At 37.9% G+C, this 21876-nt stretch overlaps 2 protein-coding genes across 5 annotated transcripts in view; one reads left to right on the plus strand and one right to left on the minus strand.

Moving 5' to 3' along the window:
* Positions 1–16890, minus strand: LOC124167855 (cilia- and flagella-associated protein 36). 4 transcript variants are annotated; one of them, XM_046545903.1, is made up of 8 exons: positions 16638–16890; positions 7053–7117; positions 6799–6906; positions 6529–6725; positions 4081–4238; positions 3829–3962; positions 574–830; positions 1–232 (listed from the first exon to the last, which is right to left on the minus strand). In XM_046545903.1, the coding sequence occupies exons 1-8, from the start codon at positions 16651–16653 to the stop codon at positions 163–165; spliced, it is 1005 nt and encodes a 334-aa protein (XP_046401859.1). In that variant the 5' UTR covers positions 16654–16890; the 3' UTR covers positions 1–162. The 4 variants fall into 4 exon arrangements, 3 of the variants coding, with proteins under 3 accessions (XP_046401859.1, XP_046401857.1, XP_046401858.1); XM_046545901.1 differs by lacking the exon at positions 16638–16890 and adding an exon at positions 11606–12163; XM_046545902.1 differs by lacking the exon at positions 16638–16890 and adding an exon at positions 11606–12161 and having other exon boundaries at positions 3829–3893.
* The window catches only part of LOC124167854 (microfibrillar-associated protein 1-like), a 16130-nt gene continuing 6513 nt past the window's right edge, over positions 12260–21876 (plus strand). Inside the window, exons 1-3 of the mRNA XM_046545900.1 lie at positions 12260–13121; positions 20187–20378; positions 20506–20769. Of these exons, the coding sequence (XP_046401856.1) occupies positions 12540–13121; positions 20187–20378; positions 20506–20769 (1038 nt within the window). The 5' untranslated portion in view covers positions 12260–12539. The remainder of the gene's footprint in view (positions 13122–20186; positions 20379–20505; positions 20770–21876) is intronic.

Raw genomic sequence — 21876 nt, forward strand, 5'->3', positions numbered from 1 at the left:
TTTTGATAGTATAGAGAGTAGTTTATTGAATGTCATGAAGATCAAAAGGTTAGCAAAATCACTTGTTGCTTCAGATGAACCTATTATGTGGGATGAGCCTATTATATATTATGAGGCATTATTCCTTAACTTTTTTTCTCATCAAAACAACTTCAGTTCACATCAAAATTCACAATTTGCACTCGGTGAAAGGAGAAGAGCCAACATGATTTCAATCAGTGCGTACGTAATACTGCAAAATAAAACTTCAAGTGAGAAAACTTAAAGGCTATGGAGAACATCATTTTCAGATAATTTTCTGGCAAAATGTTATATTTCAACAAAAATTTATAACAATCTAGAAATTTAAATGCAATAAAAATGTCAGCATTTACAAAGCCACCCGCATACATGGAGTGTGCTTGTAAGCTTTTTTAATATTCGAAAAAAGATGAGGTAAAAACATCAAAAATCTGTATAGTGTATTTACTTGAGTCAAATCACAGTAGGCCATAGGTTTGAAGCACCATAATGCACCTCACCACTCAACACACAAGAAGAAAGCATTTAACTCATTTTTTTAATAGAGCTTACTCATCGAGTGGTTTTTTAATGACCTCCTCTTTCAGCCTCTTTGCCAGGGCTTTACGAATTTGTAAGGTTTTAGGATTGATATCACTATTCCCTGTCACATCTGAATCAGTAATTTCTGTTGTGCTGTGGGGAATCTCCTCTGAACCACTGGCCCTAGTGCCTTTTGCTGTCTTCTCTTTCTCCCGTTTCCTCATTTCCATCAGTTTGTCCCTCTGTGCCTGAAGATACTCTTTCCGCTTCTGCAGTCTTTCCTCAGCCTAAATGAAAAGAAGATGTGGTTATTTGCTCCAAGTGAAATATTTTTGAGTGGCTATAATATTCGTCACAGCTCCCAGTGAGACTGGAGCTAATTCCAAACTGCAAATGTAAAAACCACCCACTACTTTATAAATACTACCAGACTTGGTGACAGCTTACCTTTGGCAGATAAATACAGGCATTCTTTGTTTGACCAGTGTAAAGAAATTTAACATAGCCGAGTGTATATTGGTTAAGCCTTGCTACTCACTGGGACACTTAAGTTGGCTTTAGCCATTACTATTACCATAAGGATTTTTTTGTACGTTGAATAAGTTTCTCCTATCTATCATTGACTAGAGGCTTAGGTAAAGTGACCATATCTTGAAAGGGACAAAGCGGGACACATAGCTTACCTAAGGTTTTTGGCGCACGAAATTTTTGGGGTAGGGTATTTACATTTTAAACATTGCCCTTTAAAATGGTCAGGTGATTTAACCATGGGAGATTTTCAAACATTCACTTTATTGTGTTGTTTACGGTTAACTACATGTAGAAATTACAAAAAAGACACTAACGTCATAAATGTCGAATACCAGTTTTTCCCCCCTCCATATTCTTTCAATTCAGTATAAGGATAGAGACAGTAAGATAGCTCACTATAGCACCATTAGTGGCATAATTATTTATTATTTGTTTTTTTTTGTCAGGGCAACAAATTTCTAAAAGGACGCAAAATAAAAGTTTCAGTATTTCACACAGACGCAAGTCAAAAAAACAGGACATTTGCCTGTCCCGGGGAACATTGCGGGGACACCGGGACAAGCGTTCTGAAAACGGGACTGTCCCGGGTAAACTGGGACATATGGTCACTTTAGCTTAGGTGCTTTCTGTGTCCAATACTGAAAATTGGATGGGTTTTTCAGCTATGCAAAATGTGGTATTTCAGTGATAATAAAGCACATCCTTTGTTATGTCAGTAATGTAACCATACACCTTTTTGCATCCCTCAGGTTAAATGTGCTCTTAGTCTATTCCACTTCATTGTACAATTGAAAGATGTGGCGTCTGCATTCCATTGATTCAGCTTCAACAAAGCAGTGGATTTAAAGCCTGACAGTATGAGGAAGTAACAAAAAAGAGACACTCCTTGAGTTTTGGAAGACCCTAAATTGAAGAGAATACTAATGGATTTGGCCCCCTCCATAGCATCATGCCAAAATAATCATAAAAAATTGAATTAAATAAATTTTGTGCTCTTTCTACCCATTTTAATGGTGACAGTTGTTTACTACATACAGCATTGCATGAGCCAAATAATCAGGTCACATTAATAATTATCATGATATGCCTATCACACAGCCAGAAATTTGGTTTAGAAGGGGGAGGGGGCTTAGATGGTATGTGGGTTGCGTTGTGAATTCACATGCATCTAAAAACCATGCGTTCCATTAAAGAAGCAATTCATATCGTTTGCATAACACTGAAAGTTAAATACATCATGGCTTATTGTCAGACATTATGAAATGTAATCACTGGTACAGCAAAAATTGGGAGGGTCAGAGAATAGATGGCCCTGTACTAGTTGTCTCCTCAACAGATGTATCACGTGTATTTGCCACAAGGGAAAAACTTTTTCCAGCATGCCTGTGCATTGCTATCCATCAAAATACAACGCAGCTAACTCTCACAATCAAAATGAATAGGCATGACAGAAATTTTTATTAATTGCAATTAATCAAGTTATTCCGCCAAATCTCATCGAATCCAGTTGAAATAATTATACGTGATTGAAAAATAATTGGTTTTTAATTAACAGTAAAAAAATAGACTTTTAGGACATAAAGGCAGTTTGCATAAAAAATTCATCATTCGTTCATCATCATCATCATCATTGGTCAACAATCCTAGGATTGGTTTGACGCAGCTCTCCACTCTGTTCTCCTTTCAGCTAATCTTTTCACACCTACGTATTTCTTCTCTTTCACATCTCTCTTCACTTGTTCCATATTAGTTAACGTTCTTTTTTTTTTCTTTTCCAAAAAAGTCTGCATCACATGAAAGAGCAAGTTGAGCGAGCTAGATCAGGTGGAGCTTTATGACTCTGTGTTTTTTGTTACAATTCAAGTTACATATTTACAATAGGGTTGTTCGCATGGGTGGAGTTTTGAGGGGATTAGGGGGATCCCTCTACACGAAAGGTAATTTTTCCGAAAGTAGTATGAAACCTGAAGAAATACCAAAAAATTTTAGTCTTAGATAGTCATTAAAATGCTGTTTTCAGAGGCTATAATTTAAACAAATTTTCCTGGGCAGAGTGCAAGGACCCTCCCGTTTCACTGGGAGGTATTCCATAGCCTCTAAACCCTTGGCAGGAATGTTGGTCTCCCTATACTACTTCCTCTACACTCCGCCCATGTTGTTCACTAAGACCCAATTTTAAAATTATTTTTCATTAAAAGAATTTGAAAGAATTTGGGATTTACTGTGAGAAAAAATCCACCTTTCAGCCATTATCTGATAATTTCAAAATAAGAAAATGTGAGAGTTGCTGTCCAATTTTCATGAGTTAGTAATATGTCATCATAGGGAATTATGCTTCACAAGAGTGAAAAAAAATAATGAGCCACACGAGGCTAATGCTAGCAGCTAATGAGAAGACCTGCTCGGCATGAGTTAGTGATGTCATCAACTTCTCTGTCAAAGCATTAAGGCCATTGATTTTTTGTTGTAAGTAACTCAAAAAGTGGGCAAGTGATTGAAAAATAGAAAAATATGTGACACTTTCTTTTCATGCTCTATCACCCTTGGAAATAAACTAAACTTTTTAAAAGAGCACACTGCAACTCAAGGGAATTCTGAGGAACCTATCTTGTCCACAACTTCCGGGCTGCCAGCATTTTGTGTGACTATCTACTAAATTGTGCAAGAGTATAGCTTTAACACTTATCACTGCAGCAATTACCCTTTTAAAATAGGTACTTACATAACTAGTTTGGCTTACACAAAGATACTCACCAATCTTGATTCAGATGGATCACCTGCATCCTCAGATCCCTTGGATTTTGATTTGGAAGCAGTGGCTATAATTAGCATAGAGACATATTTGTAAAATATCCCGATAGGAATGCTAAGTCCAGTGGTGCAGTAACCTTCAAGTGCATGAGCGGTCATAATGTTTTTTGAGAGAGCTTCAATATCTGATCAAAGCATGGTTGAAGATGGGAAATGCTCTGAATTTAAATCAAGTTGTCACAGTAAGTCTCTCACTTGGAATATGTGGAACCTTTCTGGATTTCCCCTCTCCAGATGTCCTTGCAATGCCACTTTCCCTTGGTGCAACATTCATGGCTGCACTGCCATTTTCATTTTTTGATCTCAATCTTGTTGAGTTCTCACTAGGATCAGTATCATGCTCAAGTGTTAGCCTAGAACAAGAAAATTACTTATGTACATATTAGGGTGAGACAAGTCCATTAACCCTTTCGTGCCGAACGTTGGGTGGAGCTGACGGGCATTTTCATACGCAGAAGACCTTACATCGGGTATAGCTGTCGTGGATTATTCAATGGAAACGGTGGATGCCGGCTCTAGCCGACGCGAATGAGGGGAAGTAACCGCTGAGTTAGCAATTGTAGGATGCATTCAGGCCCAGTCAGAGACCCATCTTAGGAAGACCTTCGGGCTACTCCTCGGCAATTAAGCCCAATCCTCCCACTCATTTATGATCATCCTCACTGTGGTAATACTTTACAAAATGGACATATTTTCAATGGTTTTTGCAATAATATACTTGGTTGCATGCTACATTTTTTTTTACTTTGAAATAAATTCATTTTTTTCTGTGAGTAAGCAATTAGATTAGATTTAGATTAGATTAGTTTATGCGGCGAGGGATCAGCTCCCAGGGCACTTAGACCTTTAGGTCCATTGTGCCAACCACCGTTAATGGATCACCCAAAGAGGCCAATGTCCTTAGCGAAGGACAAAAGGTCCCCAATGGGAAGATCTCTTACTTCCTTGGGCTCTGTGCGTAAGCAATAATTAAATAAATTTTAGCATTAAAAATAATGGATTTCTGGACTTATGGTCTTAGCACCTTGTGTTCACTAACTTTCTTGTTATTAATGCTAGAAATTCGCTTTAAATTCCGCAATGCTTGAAAAAGCTATTAGTAATTTTTTTAGAAGAGTAAATTATTGACAATCAAATGCAATATTTGGTTTAAAAAACACTGGTAACTCAATAATTTGCCTTTGGACTCCTGCTAGGATACGGTTAGAGGATCTAGTCCAGTGGCTGGTGTATGGGACGGGCACCCCATTGAGTTGGATCCCCAATTGGAGGGATGAGGGTACAAGGGTAACTCCAGTGGCGGCTTGCCTGTAAGGACTCTCGGACTCCCTCCTCGCAAAGATTGGAAAAAGGAAAAAAAATTAAATACCAACTCAATTGTATTTATACATCTATTAACCAAGCTGTTTTTTCAATCGCATGCATCGAGAATGTAGAAAAAACACACAAAAATAGCGTGAGAAGTTCGGATTTGTAGCCCCGGGGCGCTGACCGGAACGTCCCAATCCATCACCATGCAGTTATATTTAGAGTGGTAGTGGTGGGGGCTGCTGGTGCTATGACGCGTCTAACAAAAGCTTGTGTCTTATGGAAGTCTTGGGACGCCGCCCGAGCATGCGCAGAACGACATATCTAGTGAGTTGACATCGCCGCGCCACCCGGTGGCCGTATAATCTTGGTGTTGCAGTGTTGAAGAATACCTTGTTTTGGTGACCAGTTGACTTATTATGTGTAAATTGTTTTGATGAGAATAGGCCTAGTTGTAGTTGAGTTAATCGAGTAAGTGATTGTTAGTGTTTTAGTGTTAGTGATTGTTTTGTGTATTAGTGGTCTCTAGATTGCCTGAAAAACTCACTAAAATACCCAAAGTATTAAAAAATGTTAACCCCCCAGTGGAGTGTGCCCCTCCCAGCATTTGACTCACGAGCCACCACTGGGTAAACTCCACCACAAAAAAGAGCTCAGCACAGAGAGGTTTCAAATATTCTTATGCTACTCCTAGAATGGAAAACATTTACCTATTGTTGGTGCTGGCAGGAAAGAGTTAAAAGTAGGTATCCTACCATTTAGTTACAATCAGCAATTACTAGAGCAATTTTATAGCTGATTCCAACTCTATGATGTAAATTCAACTAGAGAGGTTATAGATGTTACTCGTATAAGAAAGGTGTAATAGAAAAAAGACTCAGATTACTTGAACCAGTTTCTTATTTTGCCATTATAAAATAATACGTTTTCATAAGTTGCTTTATTAACAACAAAGTGGAAAAAGATTTTATGAAAAACTAATAAAATAAAGGTGTAAGAAGATAAAAAAAAACCTGATGCTCTTTTGAAAGGGTTATTCGAAAAGGTTGTTTTAAAGGATTTTTAGATTTCAGAGCTGTTTCAAGAAACAAATTCACTGAATAGATAATAGAACAAAATGAATTATTAAACTGTATAAGCTGTGAATTTCTCACTTTTCATTGTGATTTCTCTTAAAAAAATTGCTTTTATTATTAACTTTTATCTAGCCCAGAGCCAGAATAGTGGCCAAATCAATTTCCAGGGATGTAATTTCCTGAAAATTTCCACCCACGAATCCCTCGGTAAGGAGGGCCCCCAATCACCCCCGACCGCCTCTGTTGGCAAGTAACTTACCCTAAAACTTGTTTCTCCAACACCCTCTCAGGTCTCTCTTTCTTGGGTGAAAAATTAAGGACATAAGATTGTGGTGTAACGCCAAAACGATTGTGGATCATTTCTAGAGCCTGAAGCTGGAGATCTAAATTTTTTTCTGCCATCATCTGCTTAAATATGCTCATGTCATTTGCCGCCCAAATCTGCTCGAACAAAGTCTGAAAGATATGGGAATAAGAACAGGGTTTTGATATATTCAAACAATGGAGTTAGGTAATTGTAGGTACCCACTTGATGAAGTTTGGCTTCTATCTCTCCAGTTGGCTCACTGCATGCATTTTCAAATTCAGCTGGAGTGATTCCCATTTCTTCCATGTACGTTCCCAGCATATAGTCAACCTTTAAAAAAATCAAGATCAATGAGAGATTCTTAGTGCCTACATGCTTATGCCACAATTATGAAAATCTCGTATTTTTGTATCAAAGATTCTGAGAAAAATACAATTTAAGAGAGAAATTTTAACCAAAACTAGTGTTATTCTTACCAAATTTTTATATTCATTGTGTATCTTTGCATGTTCCTCAGTAGTACTTTCCTCTGCTTCAAAAACTGAAAGATAGAAAAAGCATTCATTCCTTGAACTGTATTGAATCATTGTTATTATCTGTATTGTTATTCTTCATTGAAGGACAAAATTTTATATCAATAATAATTTCGAAGTCAAAATTGTTTTCTGAGTAGAAAGGAGTGAGCTGCTATGCCCATCGAACTGAGTAGCACTGGCATTGATGATGTCAAGCTTTGGTGGCTGAGCATTCCCAAATGCCTTCATATGGACTATTACGCTGTACTTGTAGAGTGGTGAGACCTCCCTCAATCTTGCAGTAGCAGGAACATGAAATTGAATCTTCTCTAAAAGTAAAGGGCAGCTCGTCTCTCTGTACACCAGTCTTTGAAGGAACACAAGGTCAAAGATTCTGCTTCTTATTATCAATGGCTGAAAACCCAAGAGGTTGGCCAATATGTTCCACTGAATATCTGCCATTAAACAAGGCAATAACCAGCTATGGTGGTGTGAATTGAGATTACGTGGACCGAGGTCTTATTAAAGATATAATATTTAGAGGAGGCAATTAACAACTGCTTTGGTAATTTGCATCATGATGGAAGGGTAGGGAAGGAAGAGTGGAGAGACACTCGCCATCGACATTAGCCTGCACTAAATGAAAGGCACCATGGAAACCACGGCTCAATACCTCATTTGACGGATGGAATGCTGCACTTGAAATGCCCCTCGCACAATTCACTCAAGCAAGGATTGGGAAAAATAAAAATAAACTCAATAACTCAATGTAGTCTATGAAAAATCTCTGTCACCATTGGGATTTGAACGTGGGCCCACAGGGTGTGAACCCAACACACCAACCAAGGGCGTACCCAGGATCGAAACTAGGGGGAGGGGCAAGCCATGGTTGTTCAAGTTGTAGGTGAGATTTAAGCATGGAAAAGGTGAATGAAATCAACATTTTAAGGAAACTGTAACAGCTCTTTATTAGTTTCTAAAGTTATTTGCTTGAAAAAATATTATTTTCCTTAAAGACTTAAAGCAATTTTTGCTTCTGTGGGGGTCAGCTGCCCCCTCCTGCCCATCGCTGGATACGCACATGACACCAACTTGTTTTTCTTGAAGTAATTATTAGTAGGGAGACCAAACATCATGGGTAAAGCCAGGGAATTTGACTGAGGAAGTGCATGAGACCATCGTAAGATCACCCACTCTCTGGAGTGTGAGCACTACTTCAAGAAGGGTTGTTTCTTCCCCAAAAAAATATTCTTTATCCAACCTTCTCATAACTTAAATTAAGCCTAATTTCTGATGATATTTTTATAAAATACCAAAGGATGTTTCCAGAATTGTGGCCACCTAAACTTTCATTTGTCAATTTTTTTGGTGTGGACCACAAGACTTCTGGGGGGGCTTAGGCTATTTTCCAATTTGCAATTATTCACCCTTCGTACACTTTTTCATCGTCAACTTACGGATGTGACGACAGCAAGGGTGGATCCAATCGGCGAGGGCGCAAGGGAACGAAGGGTAAGTGAACAAGGGAACGTGGATGCTCCCTCGTTACGGTGCCCTCGTGGGAAGTGGACGTGAAAATGGCGGCGATGGAAAACTAAGAAATATTAAACAGGAGTTGTAAGTAATGTTGTGTTTATTATGTGAGCTCTTTTACGTAATATTATATCGGCATTGTGAATTCTTGCCACTCACCTGCAAAAGTATAAAGATGTTATTGATTCTTAAATCACCACCAGATGTCCTAACCCTACCCTGTGCTTCACATTTTGTTACTGCCAATAGTTCGCATTATTTCCGTTCACACTTTATGGCGCCAGTAGCGCATTAGTAAGGGAGCAGGGTGCAAGGGAGAAAGGGAACAAGGGAATGAGTGCATACCAGGTGAATTGGAAAATGGCCTTAGGCTCTTCTATTACGCCCATGCATGGGCAAAGTTTAGAGTTTTAAATTGAAGGGGCCAGCAATCCTGCTGGGGAATTATGGGTTCTCGAATACCCCCCAGTGAAATGGAGGGGTCTCCAGGGTTCACCTTGGTAAATTTGTTTGAATTTGCCTCTGAAAACAGTTTTAAACTGAAACTTTAAGCTTGTACATCCCACCCCCACAACTTGAATGGCAAACTTTGTTTCCCCCCAGACCTTTCCCCTCCCGGCTTAACCTAACCTCCTCCTCTAATAATCACCATAGCATATATGAACCTGTCCCTACCATATTTTTTTTGGTATTTATGTACTCGATAATATCATAATAGTGAAATCGATAGTAATTTAAAAATAAATTGTGGAAATAACAGTGTTTTTCATTGCTAACTCTGAAAAAAAATTTTTAAGTACTATCAAAGACTAAAATTTTTTGGCATTTCTACGGGTTTTTTTTTTTAGGTTTTTTTGGGCAAATTACCATTTAGGTTGGGGAGGCCAGGCTTCCCCCCAAGTCCATCAAAAAGTCTCATCATGTACCAATGCTAAAAAATAGTATAATACTCTAAGTAAAACCTTAAAGGCAGTACTACAAATTCTACAAGGCTAATGGAGACTTATAGTAGTAGTGTGCTAATAATAGTTTGCACTAATCTTGAGTACCTAATTATCATTCCAGTGTTCTTTTAGCTTTATTACATGTGAAAGTAATGTGCTACTAAGAGCTCAGGTGAGCAGGGCACATTATGTTAAGGTCCTTCAATTCCTACATCATCTCATGACTCCATGCTCCTGATTTGTTGTTGTAGTATGGTAGAGATAATATCCTACGAAAGGTAACACAACTGCAGGCTTAAAGACATGTGATAATTGGTGCTTTGTCAATCAACAGTCAATATACTACAGAAGTGTCAAAGTCATTGTTGGAGGCAGCCGTCAAATACAACATGAGGTCATCAGCAAGCACATGATATTTAGTAGGAATGATATCAGAGAGATGATTGATGAATATGTTTAATGGCACAGGCCCTAGCCTGGGGTTGGCAAACCTATAGAATGCATTCCTACCCAAAGTGGCAAGAGGAGCAATTATTTTGGCACAAAAGAGTGGGGAAGGAGCTATATGGGCAATGGGTTGAGTTGGCATTTACATCCAGCGAGCATATTCTCATTTCATTAACTGTGGCACTCAATGGCTAAAAAGTTTGTCAATCTTGCCCAAGGTTGACTGCCCTAGTCGAGCATCTACCGATTCGATCGATGGATTTTTCTTCCTCATAGGAAAATCCACTAGGATTGGTAGAATATTAGTAGCTCACGCTTGGTTTCGCTAATTAGTAGGGCCCCTTTCGCTTCTATAGCGTTGGGGTGTTTTTCCCTCGTCCCATCCCTTCCGCTCCTATCCTTTCCCAGAGGTGTCGTCGGGCTCCCATCGCGGCGGCCCCTCTATCCTTTTCCCTTCCTCTCCAGCCCCTCCCCGGGTGATCGGGTGTATAAGCCACTGGCTTGGTTCCCGGCCCCGGTGCGTTGGACCCTCGAAGGGTTCGCCCAGAACCCTCAAACTCTTTGCCCTACATTTAGCGATTTGATCGTTGGATTATTCTTCCTCATAGGATAAAATAAAAGATAAAATTGCTGGCACAGCAATGGTTTTTCCAGGTTTTGCTAGTAGTAGGATCTGCTCGCCTTTGTGACGGTGCGAGATTCCTCTTCCCTATCCCATCCCAGGAGGCATCGTAGGGCTCCTATCGCGGCGGCGCCTCCTTCCTGTCCTCCCCCTTCTGCGGTGCAGAGGTGATAAGCTAACGCTTGCAGACCTCGGCCCAGGAGAGCAACTGCCCGCCCTAGGGTTTCGTATCTACTGCCTTAGTTGAGTGATGGCAGATAGGGAGCATTGCGGTATACCTAATGTTGCAGTGAACTTCTTGGAGGTAAAAGAGGCAAATTTGATGATCAATTGAAAATTCTGAAGATATGAAGAGAACCACTCAAGTAAACAACTATGCACACCGTACGATGAAAGCTTTTAGAGCGGAAACTAGAGTAGTACCGAAAAAATGGCATTCACTTGCTTGCAGCCTAGCATGAGGAGATGATGTGTGACTGAAATACCTCTAAGCTCATGGCTTCTGACCTTCCAGAAGAATTTCTATGTTTATAGGAAGCAGAACTTTGCAGGAAAAACTTTTGAAAGCATCAATCATATGCTTTCCAAAGTTTTTCCTAACTTACACTAACTTCTCAAATACCTTAGTCCACTTTGAGAAGTAAGTGCACTAAGTGAAACTCCTTTAAGGACTGACAGGCCGAAATGCATCTACAACAGGCAGTATTTCGGACCCCCAGCAGTAATCAAGTCGGGCGAACAACCCTGATAAAAAGTTCGATTGTACCCGACTGTAAGGTGTATAAAATCGCAAACATATCTTTTTCACCTCAAAAGTTACAACTGGGTTGCTTTACGCACTTGACAACCTAGTAAGAAAGACGTCAGAATTGCAAATCATCGCTCAGACGGCACATACTGAATTGAACCGAGAACACAACCTTAACAAGATGATCATGCATTTTACATCATGATCTAGTGTAACTTACATATAGATTTCTGCTCAACGAAGGAATTAATCGGGCCATTCCATAATGGTCCTTTTAAAAATCCAACCAGAGAGTCAAAGACCCACGATTTATCCTCGGAACTCATGGTTCAACCAAAACCTTCCCCCTTCTCACCTCATGCGGTCTTCTACGTTTCAAAAGCTCATCAAAACATTGCGTTACCATGGCAACGGTGGGTTAAGTTTTTCCTGTATTGTTTGTGGCCCTTTTTAACTCGTGAAGCAGAAGTGGGGTAGCTTATTCAAATCTAGTAATTTCTAAAATGAAGGCGTATGAAACAAGCGACTAAACCACTAAACTTTGGAAAGCCTACATTTTAAAAGAATATGATTCAATAAGGAGTTAAGAATTTTCTTAGCAGCATGCGCAGCGTAATTGAGTTATAATTGGCATATATTTAACAACAATGCCGCCTCTGAGCTGAATACTCTTCACACTGGAAAACTCCCGTCACAATAACTATATAAACATAAGTTATAATGGATCAACTAACATACAGTTCCGCGAAATAGTTTTGCAAATTGACTTCAGCGGATGGCAATCAATGCGCATTATGAATTTATGAATTCGTTTGTCAAATTTTCAGAGAGGAACAAGGGGGGAAGAGGGAGGGTGGGGAGGGGGCTGAGGCATGGGTACCGTGGAAGCCATGGAACATGTGGTTGCCGTTACCCTTGTCTGGATTTTTAGTTCAATGTGTTTCTAAGCTCTTAAACTTTTATTGTGATTGAAGAACGGTTGTGTGATGCGTTTTCTCATTGGGTTAAAATTCAGGGTGTTTATAATCTGTATGTTTACCATGTAATCTCTTGTTTTTTCGAAGTGGAATGATTGCATGAATCGTTAGAAATCTACTCTGTAATTATAGAATCCATATTCGAGATTTTAAGAGTTGTGACTAAAAATCGTGAACATGAAGACGAGAAGGTCGTTGTCTGGTAAGGATGAGCCTGTAAAAGAGGCGCTAACTTCTTTACCAGAGCATGTTGTCAGCAGCAATACCGATAGTCCCTCAATCGTAAGGAAACTTAGGTCAAGGGTGATCACCTCGGACACAGAAGAGGACTATCAGGTTCGAACTAGGACGCCAAAATCTAATCGTAAAGTTGGTAGAAAAAATCGAGAGGATCGAGAAAGTTCAACGTCTCCATCGAACAGTGTAGAAGTTACTGCGGTTCCCAGCATATTGAAAAATGATGTTAATTCAGAAAAGAGAACTCCCATTCGCAACAAGCGGTTGTCTTTATTTAAAATCGAGGAAGTGAAAGAAGAAGATAAGGAGGAATACGAGGAAAGTATAGAAGAAGAGCGCACCGAAACTAAGGATTTTGATGCATCGCCAAGTGATAATGAAGATACCAGGGCAGTCTCTGACAATGCGCCAGTCCAGAAAAGTCAAACGGTTTCGGACGAAATCGTGGAAGTAAAACCATCCATTCCTTCGGAATCTGAGGAAGACACAAGTGACATGGAAAGTGTCAATATGGGTCCTAGAGTAAGTACTGATTGTATATCGTATGTTCCTCGTATGAGGACTTATTACAATCCTTCACTGTATCATCTTTGTTTGAGAAGATCACATCAAGCATTTTAAAAGATTTTTGAGTTGACCATTGCAATTCTTCAAAAGAGCTTAGGAAATGTAAGATATTGACTATATGTTTTAAAAAATGAAGGCTGTATTTCATTAGGGCCATTCCACCGTTACGTACGGGACATTTGTACTAATTTTTACAGCTTTAAAATATTATTTCTGCTCCTAATATTTTTTGTGTTTCATTGAAACAGCTATAAATTGTTAGGTGTAGACCTAAGCTATTTTTCAAGCTACAGTTTTGGCTTTAGCACTTTGTTGTAACTGTTGCAAGAAAAAATAAGTGCCTGTTACGTACGGGACAAGCTGAGTCAACCACTTGTTTGGCTCATGTTATGAAAAATGATATTTCAGCTCAATTAGAATTTTCATAATGCTGTGGTATTTTTTTTCATATAGCTTAAAAAGTATGCTTCAAGTACATATACTTAACATTATTAACAAATTTTTTTCAACTAAGTTACAATTTTTTCACCTTTTGTTACGTACGGGACAAGGGTGTTACTTACGGGACATTGTACACTTCAGGCTAAAAGTTATTGAAAGCAGGCAGAGTTAACATGGTCAAAAACACATTTATCAGAAAAGGTTGTTAAGCCAATTACAATATAAGAAGATCATATGTTTATAAGCATTATTTTCTTGATCAATTAACTTGTATTTGCTTAGCTTAATTATAATACAATTAAGGTATAAAAAAATTATACAGCTACTTTAATCTTGTTACCATGGTATTATTAAAAAAAAAACAAGGAGAAAGATACCAGAGTTCATAATTTAAGATCTTTACGGTTAAATTTTCCATCGTCTTTTTTTGTTCAACACTATAGGAGGAGAAATAGCTTTAATCACCTCTGTCTCTCTATTGTATACAATACAATCGGGCAGCGTTGGCCATTTATAATGTTCTGGGGACTGGTGGGTACCATCAGGGGTACAGCTAGGAATTAAGGCCAGAGGAGGTTTTAGGGGCGACTAATAGTGGGGATCTGGGGGGTATGGAATACCTGCCAGGGCAAGCAGGAGGTACGGGGACCCTCCCCCAGAAATTTTTTAAGATAAATGGTTCAAAATGGGGAGTTTTACAGCTTTCTGAGGGATATTTTATTAATCCTTACACTTTTCTATATGTAATATTAATCCAATTAACTAATTTAGATTTGGGGGGTGATTATGCCCCAAAAACCTCCCCCCCCTCGCTGCGCCACTAGGTACCATGACTGTAACTTACAGTTGCTTCTGTGAGACAATTTCTGTGATTTTGCCTCAAAATAAATTGCCATTATATTGCACTAGAACCCACTGACCTCTGAATTCTGTCTTCACTTCAACAAACAGGTCTAAATTCAAGTTGATATCTTTAAAATGTTTCTCTCCTGAAAAACTTTCATTTGTATTGCATATCACGTGAAAGCTAAGGATATCTGGTGCTGCTTGAACATTGTCTCAATGCTTTACTTTGATGATGGTATCATTTATATAATCTTCTCCAGCATAATATGCCTTGAACAAACAAATATTGAACAACAATACAATAAAACTTGTCTTTGAACAAACTACTGAAGATTCTGATGCAAAATCCTTGGCAGATTGAATAGAGCATCATTTTCATCCTCACTTCTCCATTCAGTCAGTTCTCTAAAATTGCATTCAGGAGAACTGATGTGAGCTTGATTTTTTAGCTTAAGTTTGCCTGCTATTCACTGTCATTTTTTCCCTTTCATACTTTTTCTTTGTCGGTAATATTTTCTCTCTGCTTTTTTCTTAATTAATTTATCCTCTTACTTCTTTTTAAGAACCCATCATGATCACTTGCATTTAGTTTACTTTGCATTTTCTTTACTCTAGCAACAGCAGTTGCCTAAGGTTTTTCCACCACCATTTAAATTCTGAAAAAGCATTAAATTTCTTATCTTCAAAGTTTCAGGCATTACTCAGTGGTGCTTATGTAAACTTACTTAAATAAAAATACTTCATGTAGTCCACATTGTTTATTTTCTGACCTTGATTCCCTCCTAGTAATCAGTCACAAAAATAACATATGCTATAATCACTCACGCACTGAAACATGTATTACGTGTTGGCTAAAGGCGACTGTAAATTCTAGTATCACCAAACATCTAATCGAGAACAACTATCCCAGTGATTTCACATCTGAGATCTACCACACACTGAGACAAAAGAAATTAAGTCCCCACTTTTTGTCATGAAGAACTGGAGATTATTGAGGTGACAAAATCAAATGAAACGCAGGAATTAAACAGTCATGATTTACCATTTCATTCACCTTACTTTTTCTAACCTTTTCTACCCGCCCTCTATGCACCTAAAATTTTACTTGTTCTTCTGTTTACTACAATGCATACTTTCAACCACAGCACCTACTCCTCTGCCACTTTGTCATTTCATGACATGAACTTAATACCTGGCCCTTCTATTAACCGATGCCAAACTCCCCAACCCTGAATGCCCAGAGCACAATTTTAAATTTAAATTACTGTAGGCCTAGACTTTTCTGGCCTAAATGTAAATAACGCTTCATTTTGTTTTAGAATTAAATATTATCAAAATTTAGTAATGATATGACATAGTGAATTCATTTTTATGTATATTGCATATTATGTTGTGAAGTGTCCCGTACGTAACGTTACGTACGGGACAGAAAGAAATTGAACATTAGGGTATGTTTAAATTTTATTTTTTCACAACATCATAATCATTTAGTTTGACACAAAACCAGTTTAGAAAATTGTATTTTGAGTAGCTGTTTGTCAAGAAACTTAGTGAAAAAATAAATTTATATATTTTATGTTACGTACGGGACAAAGAAACAATCTACTTTTAAACACTGTATTTTACCATTATACTATCGCAAAATTAATATAATTTTGTGATAGAAACTCTTATACTGTACTATATTTTGATATTATAATTACCAAGACACATAAAAATAGCATTTAGTCAAGCATTGATATGGCAACACAACCTATTAAAATGGCAATTTTTGAACAGCTGATGAAGAGACGACTTTGAACCTAGGTTACCTACATATTTAAACATATTTGACTAAAATTCCTAGTAAATACTCATAATATAACCTTATGAGAAGACAATCATGACACAATAAGTTAAATATAAAAAAATATTTTTATTTCCAAAAGTTACCTATTTTCATGGAATGGCCCATTACAGCAAATTATAGTTTCAATGCAAATGATAAAGATAGAGGCAAAAATATGTATGTACTGAAAAAATAGCTTGTATATAAGTGCTTGATATGAAATAAGTTTGGCTATTAAATATTAGGGTTGTGTGGTATCCTGGTGGGTAGAGCATATAGCTGCAGATTGAAGGGTGTCCCATTGAATATGCATGGTGAAGCCAGGTTCAATAATTGAATGAGTGATTAAGTATTACCTATGGAAATATTCATTTAAACACATTAAATCATATTTATGTTGATAGTCGAACAACATTGGCAAGGGAAGACTCAGGAAAGGAAGATCAGTTTCTAGAAAGAAAGAAAAATGGTGATCATGCTTAAAACGAAATTGTGAATGGAAACTGAGCAAATGTAGCATGTCCTGCTGGCAAAAAGCTTCACAACACTATAAATAAGAATCTATCATTTTAAGTTGACGTTAAAGATGGCATAGAAGAAATATTTCTGGGTAGGTCAACTCTCTTTACTATCTTTACAGAAATAAAATTAACCAGTCATGGGCTCAAAAAAGCCACAAAATCTTACTGTGCCCTTTTGACTTGTAGGTCTAAGCATTTAATTTCTTTTTTGTATTGCATTGTGATTTTCTTTGTAAATGTATGCAGAAAATTTGCATTTTACTGCTCCATCTGGATAGATTTAGGTGCCTTTAAAGAAATTTTATAGCATATAAATCAGAATGGTAAACCCTGCTACTATTAGTACATACATACTTGTGTATGTTCTATATTCCTTCATGAAAACGTCTCTATCCTAAATTCACTGGTATAATGCCTACCGAGTTGGTTGGCTGAAATAATTTTGGTAATTAAGGCATAGAAGCGTAAGTATTCTACAGCATAATTGTTAGCAATGGTTTTTTATGAATAAAAACTTTTGGGCTATGTTGCCGCGTCAATTCTTGGGTGGCCCCAACGTTTCCCGACCTATGATGGTCGTTTTCTCAAGGGATTCTTGAAGGGAGTCTAACAGAATCCCTTGAGAAGGCGACCAGCATCGGTTGGGAAACGTTGGGGCCACCCAAGAGTTGACGCAGTGACATAACCCAAAAGTTTTTATTAGAGATGTGCGAATAGTATCCGCGAATACTCGAATACCTCGAATACTAGAAAGTATTCGATATTCGAGGTTTCGAATAGTTATGCGAAAAGTACCGCCTCGAATACCTCGAATACTTTGAATTTTGCGTCATACACTGTCGCACGCACGTCGTTGGTAGTTGACTCGGAAAAATGTAGAGAACTGTAGTCATTTAGTGCTCGCAGCGCCGTTTTACGCAAGTTGACGAATTACATCAAATACGTGGATTTTAGCGGTGAAAAGAGTTCGACGAGGGGAACCGAAAATGGTTGGGTGAAAAAATCCGAAAATCCCCGATTCCCCCCACCAGGAGAACCTCAGTGCCGTGGGATAGCAACCTTAGGGCATTTCCCACGATCCGCTATCCCCCTCCATTTAGCACTCGCCTCACCCACTCTGACGCTTTCCTCTTCTCCGAAATCAAACAAAAGGTCCCAGCTCGCGCAGGGATCGCATTACGAAGACCCCTGCTTCGAAAAAAATATCGAGTTACGAGAACAATAAAAACGTGTTTCACGCCCTCCCCCCTCTTCTCACCCACTGACCTTTTTCTGGCTACCTGCTTCGAAGTTCCCCATTTCTGGAGGTCAACTGCTGTGTGAGTACCGTGGGATACTTACATTAGCGCATTTCCCAAGATCCACTATCCCTCTCCATTCAGCACTAGCCCCCCTCTGAGGCTTTCCTCTTCCTCGAAATAAAAAAAAGGTCACAGCTCGTGCAGGGATCATATTACGAAGACCTTAGCTTCGAAAAAATACCAAGTTACACGAGAACAATAGAAACGTGTTTCGGGCCCTCCCTTTTCTCCCCCACTGACCTTTTTTTTCCTGCCAGCTTCGAAGTTCCCCATTTCTGTGGAGGTCAACCGCTGCATGAGTCATCTATTAGCACAAAAGGTGTCTAAGAATGACTTTCGTCAATTGATGTCACACCTTTATTGAATTGAAATATTAGTAATGTGCGCGTAATTTCAAAAAGAATAAGACCAAACACGACGTATTTCTGAGTTTATTTAAGCATTTTACGCAAAGAAATAAATGTCAAAATACGACGGAGACTTAGCATTCTGGGGAAACTCGATGTGAGCAGCAGAGCTTCTCGGAAGTTGATGCGGTATTTTTTTCCGAAAACATACATCAAGTTACAATTCATGAGTGGTGCTATAAATCTTTATTGTTACAGTCCCAGACAAAGGGATATTTTCTCAGAATATTTGGTTTCTCCCTGATAGCAATTCCAATTCATTTTCTTATCTCGTGAGAACTCCCAAAGATGGACTGAAAATAATTGAAGAAAATCCGGTGGAAAAGAGCTTGTATTTTGCAAAATGCCTCAGATTGTCAGCTAGCACTTGGCAGCATGAGTGGGGGTAAAGCGATGTTAGTTGAATTAATTATATGCCCAATTGTTTCCATAAAATTAAAACATTCATTAATCAGCTAAATTCCTGTTCGAATCATTTAAAGGAAATCAAAATTACTCCCCAAAATCTTGTGTTGCCTGCTGCATAGGCAACCGAGTCAAACATTCCAGCATTCATCATTTAGTATTCGAGGTATTCGAAATTCGAGGTATTCGAATATTCGAGCAATGATTTAATATTCGAATTCGATATTCGAATTCGAGAAATCTGCTATTCGACCCATCTCTAGTTTTTATTCATAATGACGAGCACCCGATAAAGTTTTAACGAAGCAATGGTTTGTTGATCAATATACGTAGCAACTGTGTGTGGCCTTCCTTGATGACTCAATATTTTGTGTAAAATTTGATGGTACATCGGTCCTTCTTTAATTTTTTCAACAATATTCTTTCTCTTTAAGTAAGCTGAGATTAACTTTTTGCTGATGCTCGAGTTTTAAGTGCACATTCTCACCATATTTTGGTTGTGCCTTAGCTGCCACTAAGAAAAATATTCTTTTGAGATTTAAAAGCTTTTTTCAAAGTCTGAAATAATGTGAAAAAAATCTAAAAATATCAGACACTGTCTCAGGCATTATTTTGTGGAATTGGTTCATTATAGAATGAAATAAAATAACTATAATAAATATAATCAGGTGGTGATATCCTGATGACAGCACTAGATGCTGAAACCCGCGTTGTGCTATTTAAAATTAAGTGTGGAATAAAACGAGGTTATTTTATTTTATTCTCTAAAAATATCCAATGACTTCAGGGGAATTTCTATGACATGGTGCTCATTGTTGATTTTTTTCACAAATGAAAGAAATATCTCTCAGTGGCTGATTCACCATATTTTTCCTGCCATGGCCTATGTTCCAGATTTTTTTATTAATGTAAGGACTCCCTGACATTGTAGATTAGAATCATTATAAAGTCCTAAAAAATTAGTAAAATTTTCTTCTTCTTCTGTGGGATAGTTATCAATTATTAGATTGAAATTTACAATTGATTTCTTTTTGGGATTGAAGTTTTAAAGTTTAAATAATGAGTTTAGCTTGCATTGGAGGGTAACTAATGACAACGAAAACATTATTGTTCATTTTTGTCTATGGTTGAAAGTTCCATTACATTTTTAAGTGATAAATAAGTACTCATTGAAAGTTAGTTTTAGCTGGAATAGAAAGCGGTTATTTAACTGTATTTTTTGGTCTGACAAATATGCCTGCCTTAATGCACGTTTTTGTGGTGACTTATAGGGAGAAGGCTTGAAAGAAGAAGGAGAAACTGAAGCTGATCCAGCTGAAGATGAACCGATAAGTGAGGAAGATTCTGAGAGTGATGATGATGTGCCACCTTGTGCATCATTCAATTCAAAGTCATATATTAGTACGGAGCCATCTATGATTGCTGAGGCAGTTGGGAAAGAAGAAGTGAAGGAGGAAGAATATGTGAGAAATTTTAAATTAGTGAATGACAGTTTATTGTGCTCCCCTTTCAATTTCTGATTGTAGTATATTCCTATTGATTAAAGCCTATATCAGTGTGTTTGATGCCAATTTTTTCTAAATGCTGTAGGTGAATGACATTGAAGAAGAAATAGAAGAGAAATGCAAAACTGGAACGAATAACTTGGCTGGAGATGAACAAATGGGATGGGAACGTGAGGAAGATTCTGGAAGTGATGATGACGTGCCAGAAGCCGTGTCGTTTAGTTCATCCAAGTTCCAAATCAGCTCAGAATTGTCTATGATTGCCGAGGCTGTGAGAAAAGAGAAGGAGAGAAGGAAAGAACGTGTGAGGAAAAAGATTGAGATGATCAGGAGCCAGAAAGCTGAAAAGGTAACCTTCCGTGTTATTTTATGAGTGTGCTTTTTGACCACCAGTTAATGTAATTGAGAGAACGCCAAAGCTAACTATGACAATTATTGTTATTATCGTTCTCTCTTTGAAATATTTTCTGTTTTCCGTTTGGATTCAAATTTATAACTACCTAAGGATTAGAAATGAATGGAATGATTTTAATTGGTTTTACAGTAGAACTTCACTCACAGGGCCCTCAATAACATGATAACCTCAATTACTAGTGCAATTTTCAATTCCCCATGAGATTACTATAACGCATAATACTATTATTAAGTATACAAACAGCTTCAATGAGACAGATGTTTTCCAATTCACAACATTACTCAGAAACCTCTATAACAAGTCATTTTGTGAAGTCGACCTCTTTAATGGAACACTATACATGACTCTATGCAATAGAATATGTTATGAAGGGATGTGGTGATTCCGTTAACCTTGATAATATGACTAAGAGCCAAAATAACGTTGGCTCTCTACAAAAAGAGCACCTCGATAACAAGACTGTTTTCCTAATCCCCTTGAGACACTTTTTATCGAGGTTATTCTGTAACTTATATTTTTGTCGATCAAGCTTAAATTTCCTGTGCAACTTTATGGTTTGAATTTTCAATTTTGTTTGTGCTGTTGTTGTATAAATTACTTCTGTAGGAAGTAGTGAGTTTGAAGCAATGCCTCATGATAAATTTGAGTGTCCTTTTGAATCACTGATTTGAAATGACCAGGCAAATGTGTACTGTAATAATGCGTATAAGAGGCACACCCTTATTTTATTGAGTTGAATTGAAGAAAATGTTTTTATAAAAATTCTATGGCTTATGTTCGTCTCCCTTGTAAATTCAAGTGCTTTCAAAGCACACATTTCCGTCGACATCATTGCCAAATTGACATCTATCTCTATTCTATTCTATTATTCCGACAGTCTTCGTTCAAGGTGAAGATAGCTCTGGTATTTTCTCTGAATAGACCTGTCCCTATTGGTGTGGAATAGTGCAACCTTATTCTTCCTCCATCTTCAGTGCATAATTCCGGCGCATCATGCTTTGTGGCAGTATGGTTTCTTACTTCCTGAGTGGCTTTGATAAA

Source organism: Ischnura elegans, chromosome 11 (genome assembly GCF_921293095.1).
Source record: "Ischnura elegans chromosome 11, ioIscEleg1.1, whole genome shotgun sequence".
NCBI lineage: Eukaryota > Metazoa > Arthropoda > Insecta > Odonata > Coenagrionidae > Ischnura > Ischnura elegans.